This window comes from Barbatula barbatula, assembly GCF_947034865.1.
Source record: "Barbatula barbatula genome assembly, chromosome: 21".
Taxonomy (NCBI): Eukaryota; Metazoa; Chordata; class Actinopteri; order Cypriniformes; family Nemacheilidae; genus Barbatula; species Barbatula barbatula.
The window spans coordinates 16540627-16561741 of NC_136784.1; the positions used below are offsets into that span (position 1 = coordinate 16540627).

At 38.6% G+C, this 21115-nt stretch overlaps 1 protein-coding gene across 1 annotated transcript; it reads left to right on the forward strand.

Annotated features, from left to right (window-relative positions):
• The first annotated feature begins 429 nt into the window (after positions 1-429).
• pabpc1b (poly A binding protein, cytoplasmic 1 b) lies at positions 430-16486 on the forward strand. The gene is made up of 15 exons (XM_079484944.1): positions 430-1118; positions 4432-4625; positions 8006-8121; positions 8387-8526; positions 8615-8709; positions 8926-9063; positions 9793-9888; positions 11102-11374; positions 13583-13673; positions 13764-13874; positions 14754-14902; positions 15009-15093; positions 15182-15312; positions 15496-15594; positions 16093-16486. Exons 1-14 carry the CDS (start codon positions 926-928, stop codon positions 15586-15588), a joined length of 1905 nt encoding a protein of 634 aa, XP_079341070.1. The 5' UTR covers positions 430-925; the 3' UTR covers positions 15589-15594; positions 16093-16486.
• Positions 16487-21115: the final 4629 nt, after the last annotated feature.

Here is a 21115-nt window from a genome sequence, read left to right on the forward strand (position 1 = left end):
TTTTAACGAATTGACTCCTAGAATGATGTGAGATCCAAGATCCGAATCCTCGACAGCAGATCGCCAGTCAAAAACACGAACCACTCCCTCGCACACCCACGACCGCACGTGCCCTGATGCGTCAGCGGTTCTCTACATCGTTGTTAATTTAAGTGTTTTAGAGCAACACGCGCAAATCACCACAAGGTGTCACCGCGGAAACGGGTGTCGGAATGTTTCGAAGCCTCGACACGATACGTTTCATTTCACGAAGCCTCCCTCTGCCCACCCCTACGATCAAGCTGATTGGACGCTGCTGCGTGCGCTGACCTTCTCATCCAATCGTCTTTCAACCCGTTTAGAATCCTGTGCGCGTGCACAATGCCATGTGCGTGCGTGACAAGATGACGTAATAGCAAGTATATATGTGACAGCTCTCCCCGCCCCTTCTCTCCCGAAACCCCCGGCTGTTAGTGCTGTGCGAGTGCGTGTGTGCTCCGGAGCTCGCCTCGGCACACATTATATAAAAAATAAAAAATATAAAAAAAACAATAAAACTTTTAAAAACTCCAAAAAATTATATTTTTCTTTCTACAAGTAAGATTCGGTGAAGCAGGAGAAGGAGGCCCAAAACAGCGCCGCGAAGAAATAACGAGAGTTTTAAAGGACGTCAGTGAGCATCTGAAGGCCAAGCGGTTTGCCATATTCGTCGGTTCCGGAATTTCTCGCGGTTTTATTATTCTTACCCTCAATATTAGTCGTTTTAAACGCTTTGAAAAAAATGTTTGACATGTTCTTTTAGACTCTTTTTCAATTCGGAACATTGGCTTACTGAAATTAGCCTGACAGCTAATATTGCGTTGACGTAACGTTAGTCGAGCTCACGAGCTAGTGCACCGAAACAAGTCACGTCCTCCGAGTCTGTACAATTGACATCGAAAACAAAATGAACCCCAGTGCTCCCAGTTACCCCATGGCATCACTGTACGTGGGGGATCTGCATCAGGACGTGACCGAAGCCATGCTGTACGAGAAGTTCAGTCCGGCCGGTGCCATCCTCTCCATTCGTGTGTGCAGGGACATGATCACCCGCAGATCGCTCGGTTACGCCTATGTCAATTTCCAGCAACCGGCAGACGGTGAGTCTGGTGTAAATAAAGTGTTCGACTTCATGCGGTGCTTCGCAGACAGATGTTTATGACATCAAAATACTGCGAGAGAGCGATCATCAGCTGAACTTACGAACCGCTCTCGCGGTACTTTGATGTCAAACGTCGACGACATGCGCAGCGCTGCATAAAGTAGTTCACGTCTTATGCCTTGAACACGTTGAAATATTTGATATTGAAATATATTATTAAGATTATTTATATACAAGTGTGTGCTCCGGTTGCTTAGTTTTGCATGACAGAAGTGACTCGTATGTGTGCTGTATGTAGTGCGAGGGTGGAGCTTAGAGTGTGGGGGAAATATGTCAACGACACAACACATCGGGGGCTGTCAGGAGGATTAACATCGATTACTGTAATAATGGCTCTTTGTTCTTTCGGAAATATGTTTAGGTGTAGCAGAACATTTCCATTTGGTCTGACGTTGTCTTGACTGATGAGAATAGTCACGTGAAACTTGTTCAGGTCAGAGTCAGACATAACGGTACACGCTTACGCTGCATTTGCGCTCATGCATTTGACAGATGCATCTTGCCAAGCGACTTTATTTCATCTATACCTTCTCTGGGAGCCCAAGACATTCGCGTTGCTAACGTACTTAATGTTGTTATGTACCCATTGAGTTATAATGTTGTTTGGGTGGGAGGGGGGTAATCACACACACAGGATAGTGGAGTTTAACCCTTCGTTCACAGTACATGACAAGTGACATGATTCCATTCTTTTCCATGGAGAGCTGGCGACTTCCGGCGACACGAGCAGGCACAATCGTTGGCGACCGGATGGGTGTGTCTAGCGACGAGACAAAGTTGAGAAATATTCAACTTTGTGCAAATGAAGAGCTACTTTCATCAGCGACAGCCAATAGGAAGATGGTAGAGCTGGTGTGATCCTCTCCAGCTCTTGTAGTAGTCACGTAAAGATGGAGGAGAGACTGGTCCTTGCTCTAGGCTATTTTCCACTAGATACAAGAAACGCCACCCCTGGCGACATGCAGCGACAAAGTCGCTTATAATCTGAATGCAGCTTAACCCCTCGTTCACATTACAAGCGATATGATCCCAATTCATTTCAATGAAGAGCTGGAGACTTCCGGCGACACGAGCAATCGCAACCTTTGGCGACTAGATGGGGCGTGTCCAGCGAAGCAACAAAGTTGAGAATTCATGCAAATGAAGAGCGACTTTCGGAAGCGGCAGCCTGTAGGAAGATGGTAGAGCTGATGTGATCCAGGGCCGGCCCTAGGCATGGGCAGGGGTGGGCCGAGCCCACCTAAACGTCTGTTTTGCCCACCCAACGAGAATAAAAAAGTAACACCAAAAATGTCATTATTTTCTATTGGCTGAAAGCAACGTCACTCTTCACTCACAGAGTGGCTTTAGTTTGTAACAGAGAGGCATGCTACAGGTGGAAGCAAAATACTGTGCAAATAGTTTTTGGGCGCACTGCTCCCTTTCAGTTTATAAACAGCATGTAAAATGTATTGTTCTGTAAAATCAGATTCATTTATTATAATGGCAGTTTTGCGGTCTTATTTTGTGCTGTTAACAAACAGCGATTATTTGCTTGCAATATATAGACTAGATTTGAACTTATTGTCCGTCAGTAATGACAGAAAGCTCCCGATTCAGAAAAAAATCTGCCTCCATCTCAAATGCCACCAACTTGGTGCAGGTGGTAGCGAAATACTGTGGGAAAGAGTTTAGTTTAGTCGTGCTGCATGCTCACGGACCTCATAAACAACAGCACATATGATGTAAAGTTCATTGTGCAGTGTCATCAGATTCATTCATTAAAATGGGAGTTTTTTTGCGAAATTAAAAAAAAGTCAGTGATCGTTCAGTGATGGGGGATGTTCTTAGCCCGTTTTTAGGCTTTATTCATGCATAACTGCTTTATTAATGCTTACAACATAAATAAAATCAAATGAACACAATTACTATATAAAAGGCAATAATCAACAATAATGATTGTTGTTATAAACTTGCAGTCTTCCGTAATTAATGGCTGTTTTTTTATATTTATAGCATCATAAATCATTTAAATCCTGCATGTATGCAGCCATATTGTAGTGTTTGTTGAATTCCAACAGAAGCAAACCTCAAGAGTGACATTCAACAGCAATATGAAAGACTGAGAGCATGATAATAAACTCATTTTAAAATCAGGCTAATTTCTAATAGGCCTACATGTGCAAACATTAATTTTGTGTTGTTAAAAACTTAATATAAACTAGTTTTTTGCAATGATTCAGTTTTAATGCTTAAAATGCTTGTTTTGACCAGTTTTCTCCAGTTCATTTTCTGCAAATAAATGTAAATAAAAACAGCATTTTTATATGAAATTTGGGAGAAATGTTGTCAGAAGTTCATAGAAATTATAATTTTACCAAAACACATTCTTATCAGAAAAAATGTAAATACTTTTTAAATGGTCTCTTCATTTTTTCTACGGCTATATACTGTATGTGTGGTTGGGGTTTAAGCCCACACAGGATATCTGCTAGCCCACCTTTCTGCACCTGGCAGGAACCGGGCCTGACATCATCCTTCTCCAGCTCTTGTAGTGACGTAAAGATGTAAGAGAGACAGGTCCTGGCTGTTAGCAATTTACCACTAGATACCTGAACCGCCACCCCTGGCCACATGCAGCGACAAAGTCGCTTATAATCTGAATGCAGCTTAACCCCTCATTCACATTTCAAGCGACATGATCCCATTCATTTCAATAGAGAGCTGGTGACTCAGTCACTCAGGCAACCACAAGTGGGAACGCTCACTGGCGACATAATCTGAACGCAGCATAAGAGACAAGGCTGTAAAACCGGGACACGACCCGGTTCAGACTCGGAGCCTGTGAGCTATCGACTCATGTATATGTGTCAGGAGTGCTGACTGCTGAACCACAGCCCCATCGAGGTACTTAAAATTTAACCTCCGAATGTTTGAACATATGGATTGTAATGTTCGACTTCATCCTCGTTTTTACATTCTACGTAGTATTCCTTATCATTTTCAAATCATGGTTGCAAAGCAAAAGGTCAGAAATTCATGAGGCTCAGATTCTCTCATAATTTACCCTTGTGCCATTCCAGATGTTTATGACTTACAATATACTAAGAGCGTGTCTTTGGTGACATTGCGGCATTCTAATATTGAATTATTTGTGTGTGTTCGACAGGAAAAAAAGGAAGTCATACACATCTGAAATGGTTTGAGGGCGATTAAAATGAGATTTGGTTGAATTAATTGATTGTTTTTCCACTGCTTGCTTTAATTCACAGCTGAACGGGCTCTAGACACTATGAACTTTGATGTCATCAAGGGCCGACCTGTCCGCATTATGTGGTCCCAGCGTGATCCCTCTCTGAGAAAGAGCGGTGTTGGCAACATCTTTATCAAGAACCTTGATAAGTCCATCGATAATAAGGCCCTTTATGACACCTTCTCAGCATTCGGCAACATCCTGTCATGCAAGGTAAAATAATGATGTCTTTAAAGGTTTGCTGTGTTTAGAATGTTATTATTAATGGTGCAGACCTACCAACCTGAAAGCATTTTGCATTGTGGATACGTATTTTGACCTAAAAGAGTTGTCACTCTAATCCAGTGGTTGTCAAACTGGGGCCCCAAGATGGATCCAGGGGGGCCACTGATTTTGTGGCATTTTATGAAATATAGAATTGTCACAGATTTTATTTATTTGCTATCAAAAATAAAAAAAGGACCATCAACCAAAATAATGAGTGTTCCGGCATTGTATAACATTAAATATGTTTTTGGTTGAAGTGTAAGTCTCTATTCGGGGGGGCTTGCAACGAAATAATTTGTGAACCACTTCTTCAAACTATGCAAAAACATAGTGATGCCACACGCAGTACTCAAATCAGGCAACAGCAAAAAAGAGAGAGTTCTACTAATAGTGCTGGGTTTAGTCCACAAATATTAAGCAGGCATGATGGGATTGACAAATCAATAAGGAGACTGGAAGTCAACAGCAACACAAAGTCCGGCACTAACGAAAACTAAATTCGGGTATCACCAGCTGTCGGAGGTGTTCTGACTATGTAAAAATGAACATATTAGCAGCCTTGTAACAGTAGTCCGCTGTGTCTCTATATCAGTTGAGAAGCTAAGCACACGTACAACATTATATTAGATACTTTGCATACATCTTTTTTAATTTTTTGGGAAAATGACTAATTGTTCGCTAGACAGCACCATTATAGACAACGACACAACGTCTTAACAGACACGGTGAGTGTACGCAAGGCAAGTTTAAAGCACGCACGGCAAAGAAACAGCAAGATACATGGCACAACGGACTAGGTAGTTTGCACAACGAACAAGCACAGGACAATAGACATGAGGGCATTAAATAGGAAGAATAACAAAGGAGATAACAATGGGCAGTTGTGGGTAATGAAACACAGGTGGAAAGTTAGACTAGGAACGAGAGGGGCGGAGCCAAAGACGAGACCGGAGAGAACGTATATTATGTCCTGATCGACAATAATATGTTTCTCTCCACACAAAGTACGTGGCTCTGTCATGATTCTGCCAATGGACTAGCAAATCAAGACAAGAGAGGGCATGACAGCTTGTATGAATTATCAGGAAACTTTTATTTTGCAGTGAACTACTCCTTTAATTAAATTTTGTTTTAGTACATTTATTTGTGCTACTGCTCATAATTTGTGTATTTTTTCTTTATACTGACTGTTTGGTTGTCTTCATTGTTTGGTTGTTCATTGTCTATCAGTGCTGTAGTACTTGAGTCTGGACTCGAAACATTTTTCTGTGGTCTCTTACTTACTCAGACTGATTGGTAACTGCACTCTGACATTGGACTCAAATGTTCTAGTTGGTATCGACCGAGTCTGTAGACTTTTTTTCTCCTTCCAAGGACTTTCATTAAGTTAATTCTCTTTCCTCTTGGTGTAGGTTACTTTTTTGTGATGGGTGTCAAGGTGTAAAAAAGATGATTAATAATACTAAATTAAGTTGATGACTGATTTGATGCTAAGATTCTTTGCCAAATTCAACCGAATGTTTTCCTGAAATCAACACTCATCACACAAATCTCAACAATGGTGACCATCATCAAACTAATTCAGATAAATAGATTAACTGCAATGCATGCTGGGAGTGATGAATGAGTTTTTTACTATGATGTAACACAGTATGCCTTGCAGCATGAAGCTTTTAGTTGATTTTCAGTATTGTTGAGTTTCATAAATTCATTCTTGATGTCTGATTGATTCAATAAATTAACGTTTTTTTGTGTATAATTTTCTGTCAATTCAAAGAAGCCATACCACTGCTTTAATTTCACACTATAGTATCACACAATACTCATACATCAATAACACAATGCACTCATGAGCAATTATTAGGTAACTGCCCAAAGAATATAATCTTTATCACCGATCCCATTGGATCTTAATTTTCATTGCCTAAACAAGTTTATTTTATAAAATTGTTATAACAGACAATGAAGTCCGTTCAAAGCGTTAAAACACAAGAATCAAGAACCAAACTAAAGCAAATGCTGATCACAATATTAATGGCTTGTTGAAAAATGTTTCAACATTAATTGCATTTGCAAAAGTGATATTGATTCAATGCAGTTAAAGGGGTCATATGAAACACATGTTTATATACGATTTAAGGTTTAAAAACACTGTATTTTCCACATACCGTGCATGTTTATACCTCCTCATTGCCCCCGCCTCTCTGAAACGCGCAGATTTTTTACAAAGCTCATTGCTCTGAAAAGTGAAGTGTGCAATGAGTTGCCAGTTAATCAGTATGTAGTGATTGGTCAAATACTCCAAGCGTTTGACGAAAATGTAAGGCCTCTTACCATATTTGGAACATCAGGTTCCAAAGCAATTGTACTGATAAGTTTTAATATTGTCAATTTTACGTGTCTTATACATGCATGGGCAACTTATAACACACTAAAGACACAGAAAAACACGTATTCGCGCCATATGACCCCTTTAATACTAAGTCAACAAACTGAGAATGGGAAAATGTTCCATTGGCAGCCCAGAATGGGATTGTTACACTACAATAAACAGAAAGACAGAGAGTCTAAAGTTGCACTTCGGCTTTATGTGACTGGTGAAATTGCTACACCTGAAGTAAATAAAATGACCTAATTTGATCTGCTTTTTGATCATTACAAATAAAGTATGTGGTCTTGAAGAGGATTCTTTTTTCTGTCTCTGTCTTGACCGTCTCATTTGGACTCGGTCTTGACTTGGACTCGAACCTCTTTGGACTCGGTCTAGACTAATCCTGGTTGTAACAAAGGTCAAGAAAGGAAGGAAGGACGCGGGAACGGGCGAACGTAAAACAACTTTTAATATAACAAAAACAAACAATAAAACAAACTTAAAACAAACACAATACATAAAGTCCAGGCCTGGTCCTTTCTCACCCTTCCCCGTTGTCGCTCCTCTCTTATGCTTCCGGAGCTCCTCCGTGAGAGATGAGAGACTGGTGCACGTGCAGCTGACGCTCGGTATCACTTAACTCACCGGCCTCGCGCCGTTCCCTCGTGGCTCTCGTCCCGCCCTGCTCGCCACACTGGTCTTGGACTTGACTATAGCCCTGTTGTCCATATTTGACATTTTTACGAGTTAGCTAGGCTAATAGTTTTATCATAACCTTGTTTAAAATTTGAAAATATATGCACCCCCTGAAACTGTGGCCCGTCCTGTTGCACTAGTGGTAGTCTAATAATAAATATCCAAGGTTGGCAGGTCTCATGGTGGGGGATTTGACTGCTTTTGAACTGGTCAGTGTGTGAATGACATCATACTTTTGCTCCTGATGTCCTTTTTCAAGGTTGTTTGTGATGAGAATGGCTCAAAGGGGTATGGCTTTGTGCACTTTGAGACACAGGAGGCTGCCGAAAGGGCTATCGAGAAAATGAATGGCATGTTGCTGAATGACAGAAAAGTGTAAGTGTGATTTTTAGCTTTGTTATAAATGTGTGGAAGCACAATTGCTAACCGACTTGGGGTGTTGTGGGTAACTAACATGCTTGAACTGGGCCACACAGTGTTTTGAGACATTAGACTTATGAGATGTAGTTGTCAAAGCTAATTTTTACTTGTGCATGACAATTCATGATATTTAATTATCGAGTATTATTGTACCTCTGCACCGTTATTCAGTTATGACTTTTGTCGTCTACTAAATCCTCTTTATATTCATTGCTATCAGGTTTGTAGGGCGTTTCAAATCTCGCAAAGAGAGGGAGGCTGAGCTTGGCGCAAGAGCCAAAGAATTCACCAATGTGTATATTAAAAACTTTGGAGAAGATATGGATGATGATAAACTCAAGGATATCTTCAGCAAATATGGTAAGTTTTTGCTGCACCTTTATTTAAGCTCTATTTGTATTATTCTTTAGGTTTATACATGTTATTGTATTTTATTCTATTGTATAAGGTATTGCTATGAGTATCCGCGTCATGACAGATGAAAGCGGAAAATCTAGAGGTTTTGGCTTTGTGAGTTTTGAGAGGCATGAAGACGCCCAAAGGGTTAGTCTACCTTTGCATTCTATGAGAGTTTGCTTTTAATCCATTAGCAGACACTTCAAAAAATGTGTGACTTACAAATTAGAGAGCATTGAACATATATTTAAATGAGCTAACGATACGGGCAATCTACAAATGTGATTTTTTTTGAGTTTTGAAGAGAGGTGTAAAACAACTATTCATGGTCAGCTTAGTCTTTTCTCACTTTCATTCCAACAGGCTGTGGATGAGATGAATGGTAGAGAGCTGAACGGGAAGCTCATATATGTGGGTCGCGCTCAGAAAAAGGTAGAGCGCCAGACTGAGCTCAAACGCAAATTTGAACAGATGAAGCAGGACCGCATGACTCGCTATCAGGTGAGGTTACACTCTTGTCTTCTGCAGCCAAGTCAAATTCAGTGCTTGCCTTGTGAACCACACTGGCCAAAATGGCTGTGGCGGGGAATTCTTCGATTTCTTCCAGTGTTGATACTGGGGATAGAAGAAACTATGAACAATTGTTTGGTAAAAAAACTATTTATTTGGGATTTTTGCATTTCTGAAAGGTCATGTGTCTTGTGTATGCAAACTAAAAGATCTGTAATTTAGATGGCTGTGTGAGTTTCTGTTACATAAACAACTTATTATAAAATCGATTAAAGGAGTAGTGTTATAATGTTTTCATTATTTACACATCCTCTTGTCATTTAAAACCGTCTTTCTTCTGAAGAACATTATCTAAACCAAAGGTTGGTTACAGAAAACCATTTGTCCAAAAGAAGATATTTTGAAAAATTTTGGTAACCCGTTGGTCCCCATTGATTGCTACTGTATTGACACAAAACCAATGTAAGTCAATGGGGACCAAGGGGTTATCAACTTCAATCAAAATATCTTCTTTTGTGTTTTGTAGAAGAAAGAAAATCACACAGGTGTAAAATAACAGGATCAGTAAATAATGGCAGAATTCATTTTGAAAGTGAACTTTACCTTTAAAACTCCTAAATGATACTATGCACAGTATATGGATAATGTTTCTTGTGTTTTGAGTTAAATGGAGATTCCTTGGTCACGTTTTGTATTTATAACCATTTACTCTATTTACAGGGTGTCAATCTCTATGTAAAGAACCTGGATGATGGCATAGATGATGAGCGTCTTCGTAAAGAATTCTCTCCCTTCGGTACAATCACTAGTGCCAAGGTATTTAATAATCCAATATGCAAATCTAGTATCTGTTTTGGCTTTATTTTAAAGGTGCCATTTCTCGTGAGGGCAATTTTCAAACTGTAGTTACTGTGTAATGTTGTTGTTATAGCATAAATAATATCTGCAAAATGATAAAGCTCAAAGGTCAATGCCAAGCGAGATATTGTCTTTAACAGAACTCGCTTTTCAAGGACTACAGAGAACGGCTGGAATCGGACTACAGCCCTTTACTTCCCGGTTCATGAAGTCAGTATTCCGAGTTTTTGGATAACCTCCGCCCAAAGGAATACACCAAAAAAGGGCCGAGGCCTTCCTTAGAGAAGAGGAAGAGCCACTGCAGTAGTCTTTGGTTATCAGAGATTGTAAACATTTGACTGAGCTACGCGTTTTATTTCTTTCACTTTCATAACAGTCCTACAGCTGGTGATAAGAATAAGAACGTTAAACACATTCTAAGATAACCAACATCAAATAAAAGCTTGCATGACTTTAACGGCTGTGAAAGCTGTTCTGCGTAATACACTGATATTGTCTGTGTGTGCGTGAACACTTCTATGAAACGTCCTTTGAAGTCCTGCTTGCAAATGTCTCCTGGTCAATCTACTTGTTTATTATCCAACTTGGGTTCTGTTATTGTGTTAATATAACCGGTCTTATTTCCCTCACCATAGTAGGAAATAAATTGCAATCTCTAACAAAGATTTACGTTTGCACTAGCAGACCTCTGTTACACCTTGATCAATCTGCATGTTTTTAACTGATGAAGTGAAGTTGACGCCATTACTGTTTATTGATAAAAGCCAAATCTTATGAACACACGTGCCCTGAGAGGGGCACCGGCCAATCACAACACCCTGAGAAGCAGAAGCTCGCTGATATGGTTTGGGTAGGACATCTTCGGACACACACTCAAGGACTAGGTGTTATAATCCCACTATTACATAATCAAAGCTTCAAAACACAGCCAAAGATTGGTACCTTTCAGGTTTTGTTGTGGGTAGGTTGAAAGCTTTTTAGAATCTGGCCATAATTCACCCAAATGGTTTGGTGATGAAAAGTATAATGACCTTCAGCCTCCACGTGTTGGTCAAAAAGCCTATTTTTCAGTGTTTCAGGATGAAAGACGTCCGTCACTGTTTCTGCAAACTGATTTTCACATTGACTAAGATAACAAGTTGACATCCTCTCTCCCTCTCTTCTGTGTAAGGTCATGATGGATGGGGGTCGCAGTAAAGGCTTTGGCTTCGTCTGTTTCTCTTCACCCGAGGAAGCCACAAAAGCAGTGACTGAGATGAACGGACGTATTGTTGCCACCAAGCCGTTGTATGTGGCTTTGGCTCAACGTAAAGAGGAACGACAGGCCCATCTTACCAACCAGTACATGCAGAGGATGGCCAGTGTTCGAGCAGTGCCAAACCCTGTAATCAACCCCTACCAGCCCGCACCTCCATCGGGATACTTCATGGCCGCTATTCCACAGGTAAACTTGCTGAAAACAGTCTTAGGTTTAGTAAGCAGAGGCGGACAGAGTACACAGGTTCATTACTTGAGTAAAAGTACAGATACCCCTTGCTAAATTTTACTCAAGTACAAGTAAAAGTACTACAGTCAGATGTGTACTTAAGTAAAAGTACTGAAGTACATGTTTTTAAAAGTACTTGAGTATCAAGAGTACAAGAGTACATTTTCTAAATATTGCATTACTACTGCCACAGTGCTTACAGAAACGTCCTACATGGAGTTATGAAAAATGTTAATGTTAATACCTTGGAGAATGTTAAAGGAATTTAAAGTAAAATAAAGTAATTTTAATCTTTTTACCATGCTTTATTCTTTTCACCTCTGCTAGAGTTTTAATGGATTTTTTGCACCCATATTTGAACCGAACAGTTTTAAACAACACACCGCATACTCAAGAACATCAAAGCAAATACTCTGCTTACATTAATGAGTAATATTAGAAAATACAATTCAGCTAACAATTGTGTGTACATGTGAGTTTCTCTGTTTTTCATCAATCAGTAGTGGCGTTTCATCAAAACAGGGTATGGCGAAATTTCCTCAGACCATACAAAAACGAACCACAATGAAACCAAATGATACCACATGTAACCACAAAACTTAAAGTAGTAAAAAATAACCCACAGCCAGATGTTGTCATAACCACCACCAACGACTATGTTAATCGACTATGAGACTAAAATATAAACCAACCATTGATCAGATTCAGCAAACAAGATTAAATATAAAACATGTCTTACCTTGTCGCAGGGTTGTTAAGCCTTGATTCTTTTCATTTTTAAGCTAATCCTGGCATAGCTAGTGGCAAATCGCAAAATACATAATAGCCTAAACTGCGACTGCACTACAAAGTCTTTCCGTACAATATATTTTTTTAATTTTTCACAGATAGCGTTGTACATTATGAATGAAATACAATAACAATAGTGTAAATTATTCGATTTATTAAAATTATTAAATGGATGCCAACTAATTGGGAAAATAAAGACCATCCCCACTACCCCTAACCTCACACTTGATTCCAAAACCACTGTTAGGCATTTTGTAGACAGTTTCTTTGTTTTATTGAAAATAAATGCCTGTATATGATCTTAAATGTGGAAAATGCAGACAAACGAGTTTAGCTAAAAGAGCTTCGAACCAACATTACGATGATGTCACGTCAAAACTACATATCTTCGGTCTTACCGACTATACGTCAATGACGCTATGTGAATTAACGGTGTTTATACATTCTCAAATACACATGCTTCCGACGCCTATGCTACATGTACAGATCAGTGTAAAGTAGTTTAATTATCTATAATGAGTCTCATTATGCACACGTACTTTGTTTCAACAATGTTTTCTGAACGCTAGGGCCATACACAAACGCCGCACCTGAAATCAATAAACCTAAAACAGCAAAGGCGATATAGCAATGTTCTGACACACCTCTGAACCTGACCGTGTTATACACGCAGCATAGAGCAAAGAAGTGAAAATAATAATGATTAAAGAAAATCAGCTGACCGGTCGCGATGTTTTCAAGTTCATTTCATGTTATATTTAGCATTTTATATGACGCTATTGGCTACTCTTCCCTTACCTTTATTCTTTATTCATATAAAAATACCCCCAAATCGCATGAAAATAACACACAAAACACATATTCTTCAATCGTGCATTTATTAGCTTCTTGTTTTGGTGAAGAAATGTTACTTTAGCTTCATCGCGGATGTCCTGAATGAGGAAGTGTACACAGGACGTGTCATGCAGACGTGAGATGATTGACAGCTGTGTACAGCAAATGATAGAGCTCTGAGGTCTGGGTGATTGTTGCTGATAGGCTCGCCCAATAAGTGGCGCCTGCACAATCCAATCACGTTTGAGAGGGAAAAAACAAATTGGTGGTTTCCGAGATTTTTCTTTTTCCTTTTTAGAAGTAACGTGTACTTACGGTTATGGATAGAAATGTAGCGGAGTAAAGAGTACAATATTTGCCTCTCAAATGTACTTGAGTAAAGTCATGAGTACTCCCCAAAAATTATACTCAAGTAAAGTACAGATCCCTCAAAATTGTACTTAAGTACTGTACTCGAGTAAATGTACTCCGTTACTGTCCGGCTCTGTTAGTAAGTGACATCCGGGTTGTGTATGCTAAGTTGACTGTGATCCTGCCTCACAGGCCCAGAACAGAGCTGCGTATTACCCTACCAGCCAGCTTGCCCAGCTCAGACCAAGCCCACGCTGGGCCACGCAGGGTGTTCGTCCTCAGCGTAAGTCAATGTGAAAATCTCTACCCTGCTTGTAAATGTAATCAATCAAAACCAAGTGTGAATTCATACTGTTGACCTCAACGTTTCCAGACTTCCAGAATATGCCGGGCACTATGCGACCCTCTGCCCCTAGACCTCAGACCTTCAGTACCATGCGTCCTGCCTCCCAGGTGCCCCGCATGATGTCTACTCAGCGCGTTGGTGAGTCCCTTCAGCCTACACCTTGACTTCTGTTTATTTTTTTATTAGACATCACGCTTGTGTTCATTCACTGTAAAAAAAAAAAGTTGCCAAAACAAAAAAATAATAAGGCCAAAGATCACAAGCAAATTTATGATTTTTCTCAACAAATGTGGTCTGAAATCCACACAACTCATATATTTTGTTATAAAACAAGCTGTTAAAACATAAATATTCAAGTTTACCTAATGAACAACAGAACCAAATATATTTCTTGGCTTTTACTATAATTTTACATGTTTTCTGCCTAAAACAGGTCAAACCTTTGATCAAGTACCTTGTGTAACAGTTTGTATTGAGTGCATTGATACCGTTTTTGTCTGTTGTGTAATGCACTTACACCTCAACATTGAACAAAAAAAAACTCAAACATGGTAACCATTGAAAACCATCTTTCATTGAAAAAACTCTTAAACACAAAAGTTAATTTACACTAATTATGATATTTAAGCATAAATGAATCTAGCAAGAACTAAAACACAAATCTTTAAAAGACAAACAAGCAAGAAACACAGAATTGAACATGCTGCAATGCATCTTGGGAACTTTCAAACTCTTGCAATATTGTTTGTTCAGAATATTTTCTTACGTTTTGTAAGTTGGGCAAGCTTTCTGGTGAATTTTGGTCAAAAACTTGAGAATCTAAGTCCTTTCAACAAATTAATCTTAGTTAGAAACATGGTTAGGCTAATTTTGTTCAGTATATGCAAAACAATAATTTGACTCCTTTAACAAAAAATTCTATATTTAAGTTACTTATTTATCTTTGTAGAAAGAACACTTTGCAAGTTGAATTATTACAGTGTTTGATGAAAAGAAATGTCCTCTTCTTTTACATAGCTGCACAGACTATGGGTCCACGACCCACGTCTGCAGCGGCTGCCTCAGCTGCGCCCCCCGTGCGCGGTGTGCCTCAATACAAATACGCACCCACAGTCCGCAACCCTCAGCAGCACATGAACACACAGTCTCAGGTTACTATGCAGCAGGTGAGCATCTGTGTAAGTCTTGACTTGACTTGACTTGACTTTAAACGGCTTTAGATCTTCAAATCAGTAGGAAGATTTATCAAGTGTTTTTGTTTTTATATCTCAGCCTGCTGTGCATGTGCAAGGACAGGAGCCACTGACCGCCTCCATGCTCGCTGCCGCTCCTCCACAGGAGCAGAAGCAGATGTTGGGTGAGGGTTCTTTTCAGAAGAGTACTATACTGTTGAAGTTGTGTCCCTGCCCAGTAAAAAAAGTTAAAGTGTTGTTTTCCTCTCCCAGGTGAGCGCCTCTTTCCACTTATCCAGAATATGCATCCCAGCCTGGCTGGCAAGATCACCGGGATGCTTCTTGAAATAGACAATTCTGAGCTTCTCCACATGTTGGAGTCTCCGGAGTCTTTGCGCTCCAAGGTACAACTTGCTGTTTGATTGAAAACATGCAAGTTTATAGGAATGACTCGATACCACTTTATTTTCAATAGCAACCCTGAGTATCTGGCGATACCATTTTGAACGAAATATTGGATCAACGCATCACTAATATTTTAGATAAATTGAAGGAAATAAAAAAAGTGGTTGATCGTGTGCCAACAGGTTGATGAGGCAGTGGCTGTGCTTCAGGCTCACCAGGCTAAAGAAGCCGCACAGAAGACCGTTACCAACTCTGCTGGTGTGCCAAGCGTTTAAGCCAAGGTAACAGGCGTTTCTGTTGTTATCAGTAGCCCCTTGCACAAATCCAACCGGTCGAGTTTCGTTAATGTTAATATTTCATGAGAATGTGTGAAACATGGTGGGGAATGTAGGCAAACACACCGTGGTTCTGGTGTTTTCATGTTTAGTTGTTAAGTGGGTTGTTTTTAAGTAATGACTTAACAGCAAATTCATATTTTTTAACGGGTGAGAGCTGACTACTTAAATAAGTCCTTCCTAAAATTGAAAAAATGTACATACAGGTAATTTTACAGCTTTTATGCTTTATTCACACAGGCACCAAAATGTGTGCTGACGTTGAAACATCTCATTCTGGAAAATTGCTAGGACTTTATTTTAACAGTGTTAGCTTTTAACGTGACCCTTAACATAAAAGTGTTAAATTTTCTGAGAGGAATGCAAGTGCCAAAGGATCTGATGGTTTTTTACTTTGCTCATGCTACTTAAAAACTGCTAATGCACGACATTTATGTTTTATAGGGATGTGAAACCTTGAAACTTCACCAAGAGGAAAAATAAACGGAGAAAAATACTAAAACGCAGAAAACATCGCAAAAACATCTAAAACTATGTGTAAAAAAAGAAACTAGAAAGAGCCAGGTCTGGAGGAGAGATTTCTAGTCCTAGTAAGGTATTTAAAAAAAGGAATAAAAAAAGAAAAACTGAAAAATAAACAAGTTTGGGGTTTTAAAACAATTACACAGTATTAAAAACAGCCCTAAAGCATTCCTGCCTTGTTTTATTGCTTTTAAATTCTGGCTAAGTCATGTTCTTGGAAGCGAGGTAAGAACTGACTGAACCAGCAATGTGACGTTTATCTTTTATTGAACATTTGCTTGCTGAAATAAAAGCTCAATAAATTGTGTGAATGCGTATTTATATGTCTGTCGAATATCTTTAACCAGACATTTGGAAAGCAATAAGATGTGGTGGTTATCTATAGACAAGCAAATATTAATGCTGTCAGCACAAGTATTTCCAAGGGGTTTCGATGGGATCAGATGTTTGCAACATATATTTATTATTCACTGGTTGATGTTTTACAACAACTGGTGCATTGGGGGCAGCAGGGAACGGCACATTTCTCTGTAATCGCCGTGTACTGTATATAGCACTTCAATAAGAAGGCACTTGATTGAAGAACTTCAAGTTTCGGTGTTGAAAGTCCGTCATAAATGCTCAAGCTGAGCAGAAAGTGTATTCTATAAAATTGTCCAGTTATACCTGTGATGGTTGGGCCAAAATACAAGCGAAGCAACTTTTGCTTCTATGGTCTTGGAAGACCTTTGGCTTATTGAACCTGTTGCCTATATTTAAACTTTTCTATTGCATTTCATGAACCAATGTCATGACTCAAAAACCAATGAACTTTGATGTGTCCCCATATAATATTTCATAGAGTGTAAGTGATCAAGTGAATTACTAAGCACTAACAATGTACATCTTTAGACCTTGAAAGTTTGAATGAATTCAGAATATACTTTCTAACATGTTTGATAGAAGAAAGTCTTATAAGTTTGAAGGTTTGATAGCAACACAAATTCTTTAATACTTTACAACACATAAATAATGAATACTCGAGCAGGTCTATGCAACTGCCACACAACTAGGGTGATCACGATTATAAAATGATTATTTGTCTATTAAATAATTATTATAACGATTCGTAACAATTAATTTATTAAATGAATAAAATATAGATACATTAAGAAATTTGATAATTCTGTAAATAACAAGAAACATTCCCTAGAGTGACCTTAACAAATAAAAATGAGATATGAAGATTCTGTCGTCTTGCTGTGTAAATAATCTTAAATCACAAAAAATACAAATCTGATACAACTCAAATAATGAAGAATTGTAATTCAAACATAACATTGAGTGCAGATCACCCATTTACATTTGGCAGACACTTTTATCCCACAGCGACTTACATCGCATTATACTATACAATTGTTTATGAGTATGTGCAATCCCTGGGATTGAACCCATGACATTGGCATTGCTAAAATTTCTAAGTATGGCACTCTGTGAATAAGACATGAGACTCAATGAGGTCTTGAATTTTTTTTGTAGCTTTATATCCCGGCATAATATTTTACAGACCATTTTTAAACAGGTAGTCTACAGTATCCTAGTATTCCATTCTGAACCTTGCTTTTGAGGAACAAAAGCTGTGTCTGTCAAATGCTAAACTCTTCTTTAGTGCAAATGCTTACTGAAAAACAAATCCACAAGATATCACCTGTCTGCCCTGTGGTGAAAAAAGGGGGTATGCAGTATATGCGGTGCATTAGGGGGCGCCACTGTGCCAAAATATTATTCTATACATTTTTTAAACTGTTATAATAAAAAATAAAACGAAAAAGGTAAATGTTTAAAACGTTTCCGTTTTACTTTTTTGTCTAGCATTTTAAACTAGTTCAACAAATATATTTTATCATGTTATTATGTCAGCCACACTCGTTCTGTGACAGTCACATCACCAAATGGATCAAGCAAGGAAACGTCGTGAGGCGCTGAAGGTTGTTAAAGCTGTTAAGTCTCCCACTATCACGCATATAAACTAGTTGTCGCGCACATCGTTAAACGTCAGAATACGCCTTCCCCATCACGGCCTGTGATCTTCATACAACGCGAGCAGATGCGTCTGACGCGTCTTCTCCATACGGCGCGCGGCACATAGCACCGCGGGATTGCGTGAGGACAGTGAAACAGCGCGATGAATGACAGCGGGAGGACAGAGACAAGGGCGTTTGTTAATAAAAACTTTGTTTCTTTGTTCAAAGACTTTATCTTAACGATGTTGTGTTTTCGTGAAGTATGAACCACAAACTAAAAATGTTTCAAAGTAAGACATCAGTAATTAAAATATTGTATTTATTAGTGTTATAATGGGAGTGTATCCGTCTTATTTCTTTTTTCAATAAAGGTTTTAGTTTAAAGTTTCAGTTATGATTAACAGGCTACTTTTTTCGTTTTTGTATTTTTATTAAATAGCATTAATGAACCACAAGCATTCGTTTTAAAGTGAAAAAAAAGACTTTTTGTTATAGCCTAGAAGGCAGGTATGCGTTATGCGTTTTATTCGTTTTGATAATAATGAATAACTTTAATACTTTTTGTTGAAGGAAAGGGAATAGGCCTAATCTAAATGACTAACATTTAAAATCAAAATAAGTGTTTTATTCACAAATGGGCTACAACTCCGTTGTTGGGATATTTAAAAAATAGTTTTATTGTTTAAAACTGGACATGCATTTTGTATTAAAGCTACGTGACAAAATAATAGATTATAAGCGAAACTCCCTTTCAAAAAATACAATAAATACAGTTATTTGGGGTTTTATTTGGTTATTATAAGCAAAATACTTCACAATCGTCGATTATTCGATTATCAAAATAATCATTAGCTTCATTTATTGTGCATTTCTGTGCACTAACTTTATGTGCTTATGTCAATTATGTATTGATACGATTTCAAATATGACTAGAATGATTTCAAAGCCAATATAAAACATATTTTTATATGCGCGTTGTCTGTAGGCTATTGGGTTAGGATGGCGGACGGGGGGCGCCAAAACTGATCTCGGATACCCCTACGAAAATGTGCAGTTTTTCCCACCACTCAGTTAGCAGGAAACTGTGTGTGGTTCAGAACTCTCACTGGTGTAGCAGCGTCTAGTCTCCAAGAGATACAGCTTGCGGTTAAAAAACATGCCGTCTAGACTGTGAAGTTGAGACTTGGGGGGGGATTTGCTGACAAAGCATGATCGTTCAGGTGTGTTTTACTTTAAGCAGAAGCATGCCACACATGCTTTATGCTTTCTTTCTGTTCAAAAGGCCATTCTGGGTTTTCTCAGTAGGGAAACTATGGAAATCAAGTGTAATTGAAACATGTGTTCACGTGGTTGCAAAACTGAATATGAAGACATTACAATAGGGATGAACATCATAGTTTTTCAGGTTGCCATGTTGGATAATTTCCAATTCAAAGGGGCCGTCTGTAATAAAAGATCTAATTCATTTGACTTTGTGCTTGTGCTTGAGTGCGTGTGTGCCTCCTTAAAAATAAAAAGTGCTTTTATTTTCTACCAGACAACTATCACAATTCTAATGATTTAGAAAATTATTACATCTCTGTTCAATAAACCATTTGACGCTTTATTTATGTAGCAATATACCCATGCTTGTAAAAATATATATTTTTTGTGCATAATAGGACTGTATTCATACGACATAATATAGTTTCTGGCTTGTTTCCATAAAGCTCAGACTCATGATGCATATTTGTTTCTACTTGGCCACAACTGGCTGCTCACACTTGAGTGCTTTCACCCTTAACAACTCTCTTAGGGCTAGTCATTACAATCACCTGCTGCTTTTCCCTCCCAACCAGGTGAGCATAACATGTTGTCGGAGCAGCTGTTCCATGAAATGCTTCCTAGCATTAGAAATGTTCCTGCAGCTCAGTTGGTACAACATGGCACTAACGCGAATGTCACAGGTTTGATTTCTAAAATATACATATTCTGGTTGCTCTGAATACTCTGCAACCCAAAGGTCTACCGAGCTACAGGAAGATTGTGTAAAGGTAAAAATATAAGACTTTCTTTTCTTGTTTGTTTATAAAACTGTTTGAACATTGATTTCTTTCCTTACAACGATAAAATTTTAATAATGGATGACTTGTATGGAACAATATAGAAAAGCGGCCAATATGAGCCCAGAACAGATTGAAACCCCTTCATTAACTTTTCAAAGCATCTCAGGGTGAGACCTCAAGATAATATTTCAAGAGTCATTTTTCTTCTTTCTAGACAAAGAGGGTCTTTGAAGATGCATTGATTTCACAACGTAATTCCCATTTGGTCCATTTCCCATTTGGCATAGTTTTGACGGGTTTACTATCATTCTAATATAATAGATTCTACTGTTTGGACTCTAAATTAAACATAGTTAAGTTAAATGCATATTCGGTCGAGCCTGTTGTGCATTAAGACACAAACTGCATTGTTCCTTGTGAGGAGAGGGGCTTGTACCAGTGACGGGACACAGAACACTTTGCTCTTAGATGAACGCCATTGACAACGGTTGCTATGCATGGGGCAATACAACGAGCTGGTCATTACCCAGTGCACATGACTGAACATGCCCATTAGGGCCCTGCTTTTACAGATATACCCTGAGCAAAGTCAGGTAGATTGTTAAACAGAATGTACAACCATACATAAACATGACTAGCAGAATGAATCTCGAGATTGCACTGAAACATAATTTTTTATGACAAATAGGCACATTTTACTCTTGACAAAAATGTCACTTCGTTAAAAAAAAATTTTTTGTAAACAACTGCATCTTGAAGTTTGTGACTTGTACAGTCTTCTGTTAATGTTTAGTATTTGCTTGCTTGCTTACATCATATGCGCAGAATTGAATACATAATGCATAGAATTCATAGTGCTGTGGGCGATCGTTCTGTTGATTTTGTCAAGAAATACTC

Excerpts from the sequence above, each read along its gene's own strand:
- pabpc1b (XM_079484944.1), top strand. The coding sequence starts at position 926 with ATGAACCCCAGTGCTCCCAGTTACCCCATGGCATCACTGTACGTGGGG. Across the intron at positions 9,064-9,792 it reads ACCGCATGACTCGCTATCAG|GGTGTCAATCTCTATGTAAA; the intron begins GTGAGGTTACAC and ends CTCTATTTACAG. Across the intron at positions 9,889-11,101 it reads GTACAATCACTAGTGCCAAG|GTCATGATGGATGGGGGTCG; the intron begins GTATTTAATAAT and ends CTTCTGTGTAAG.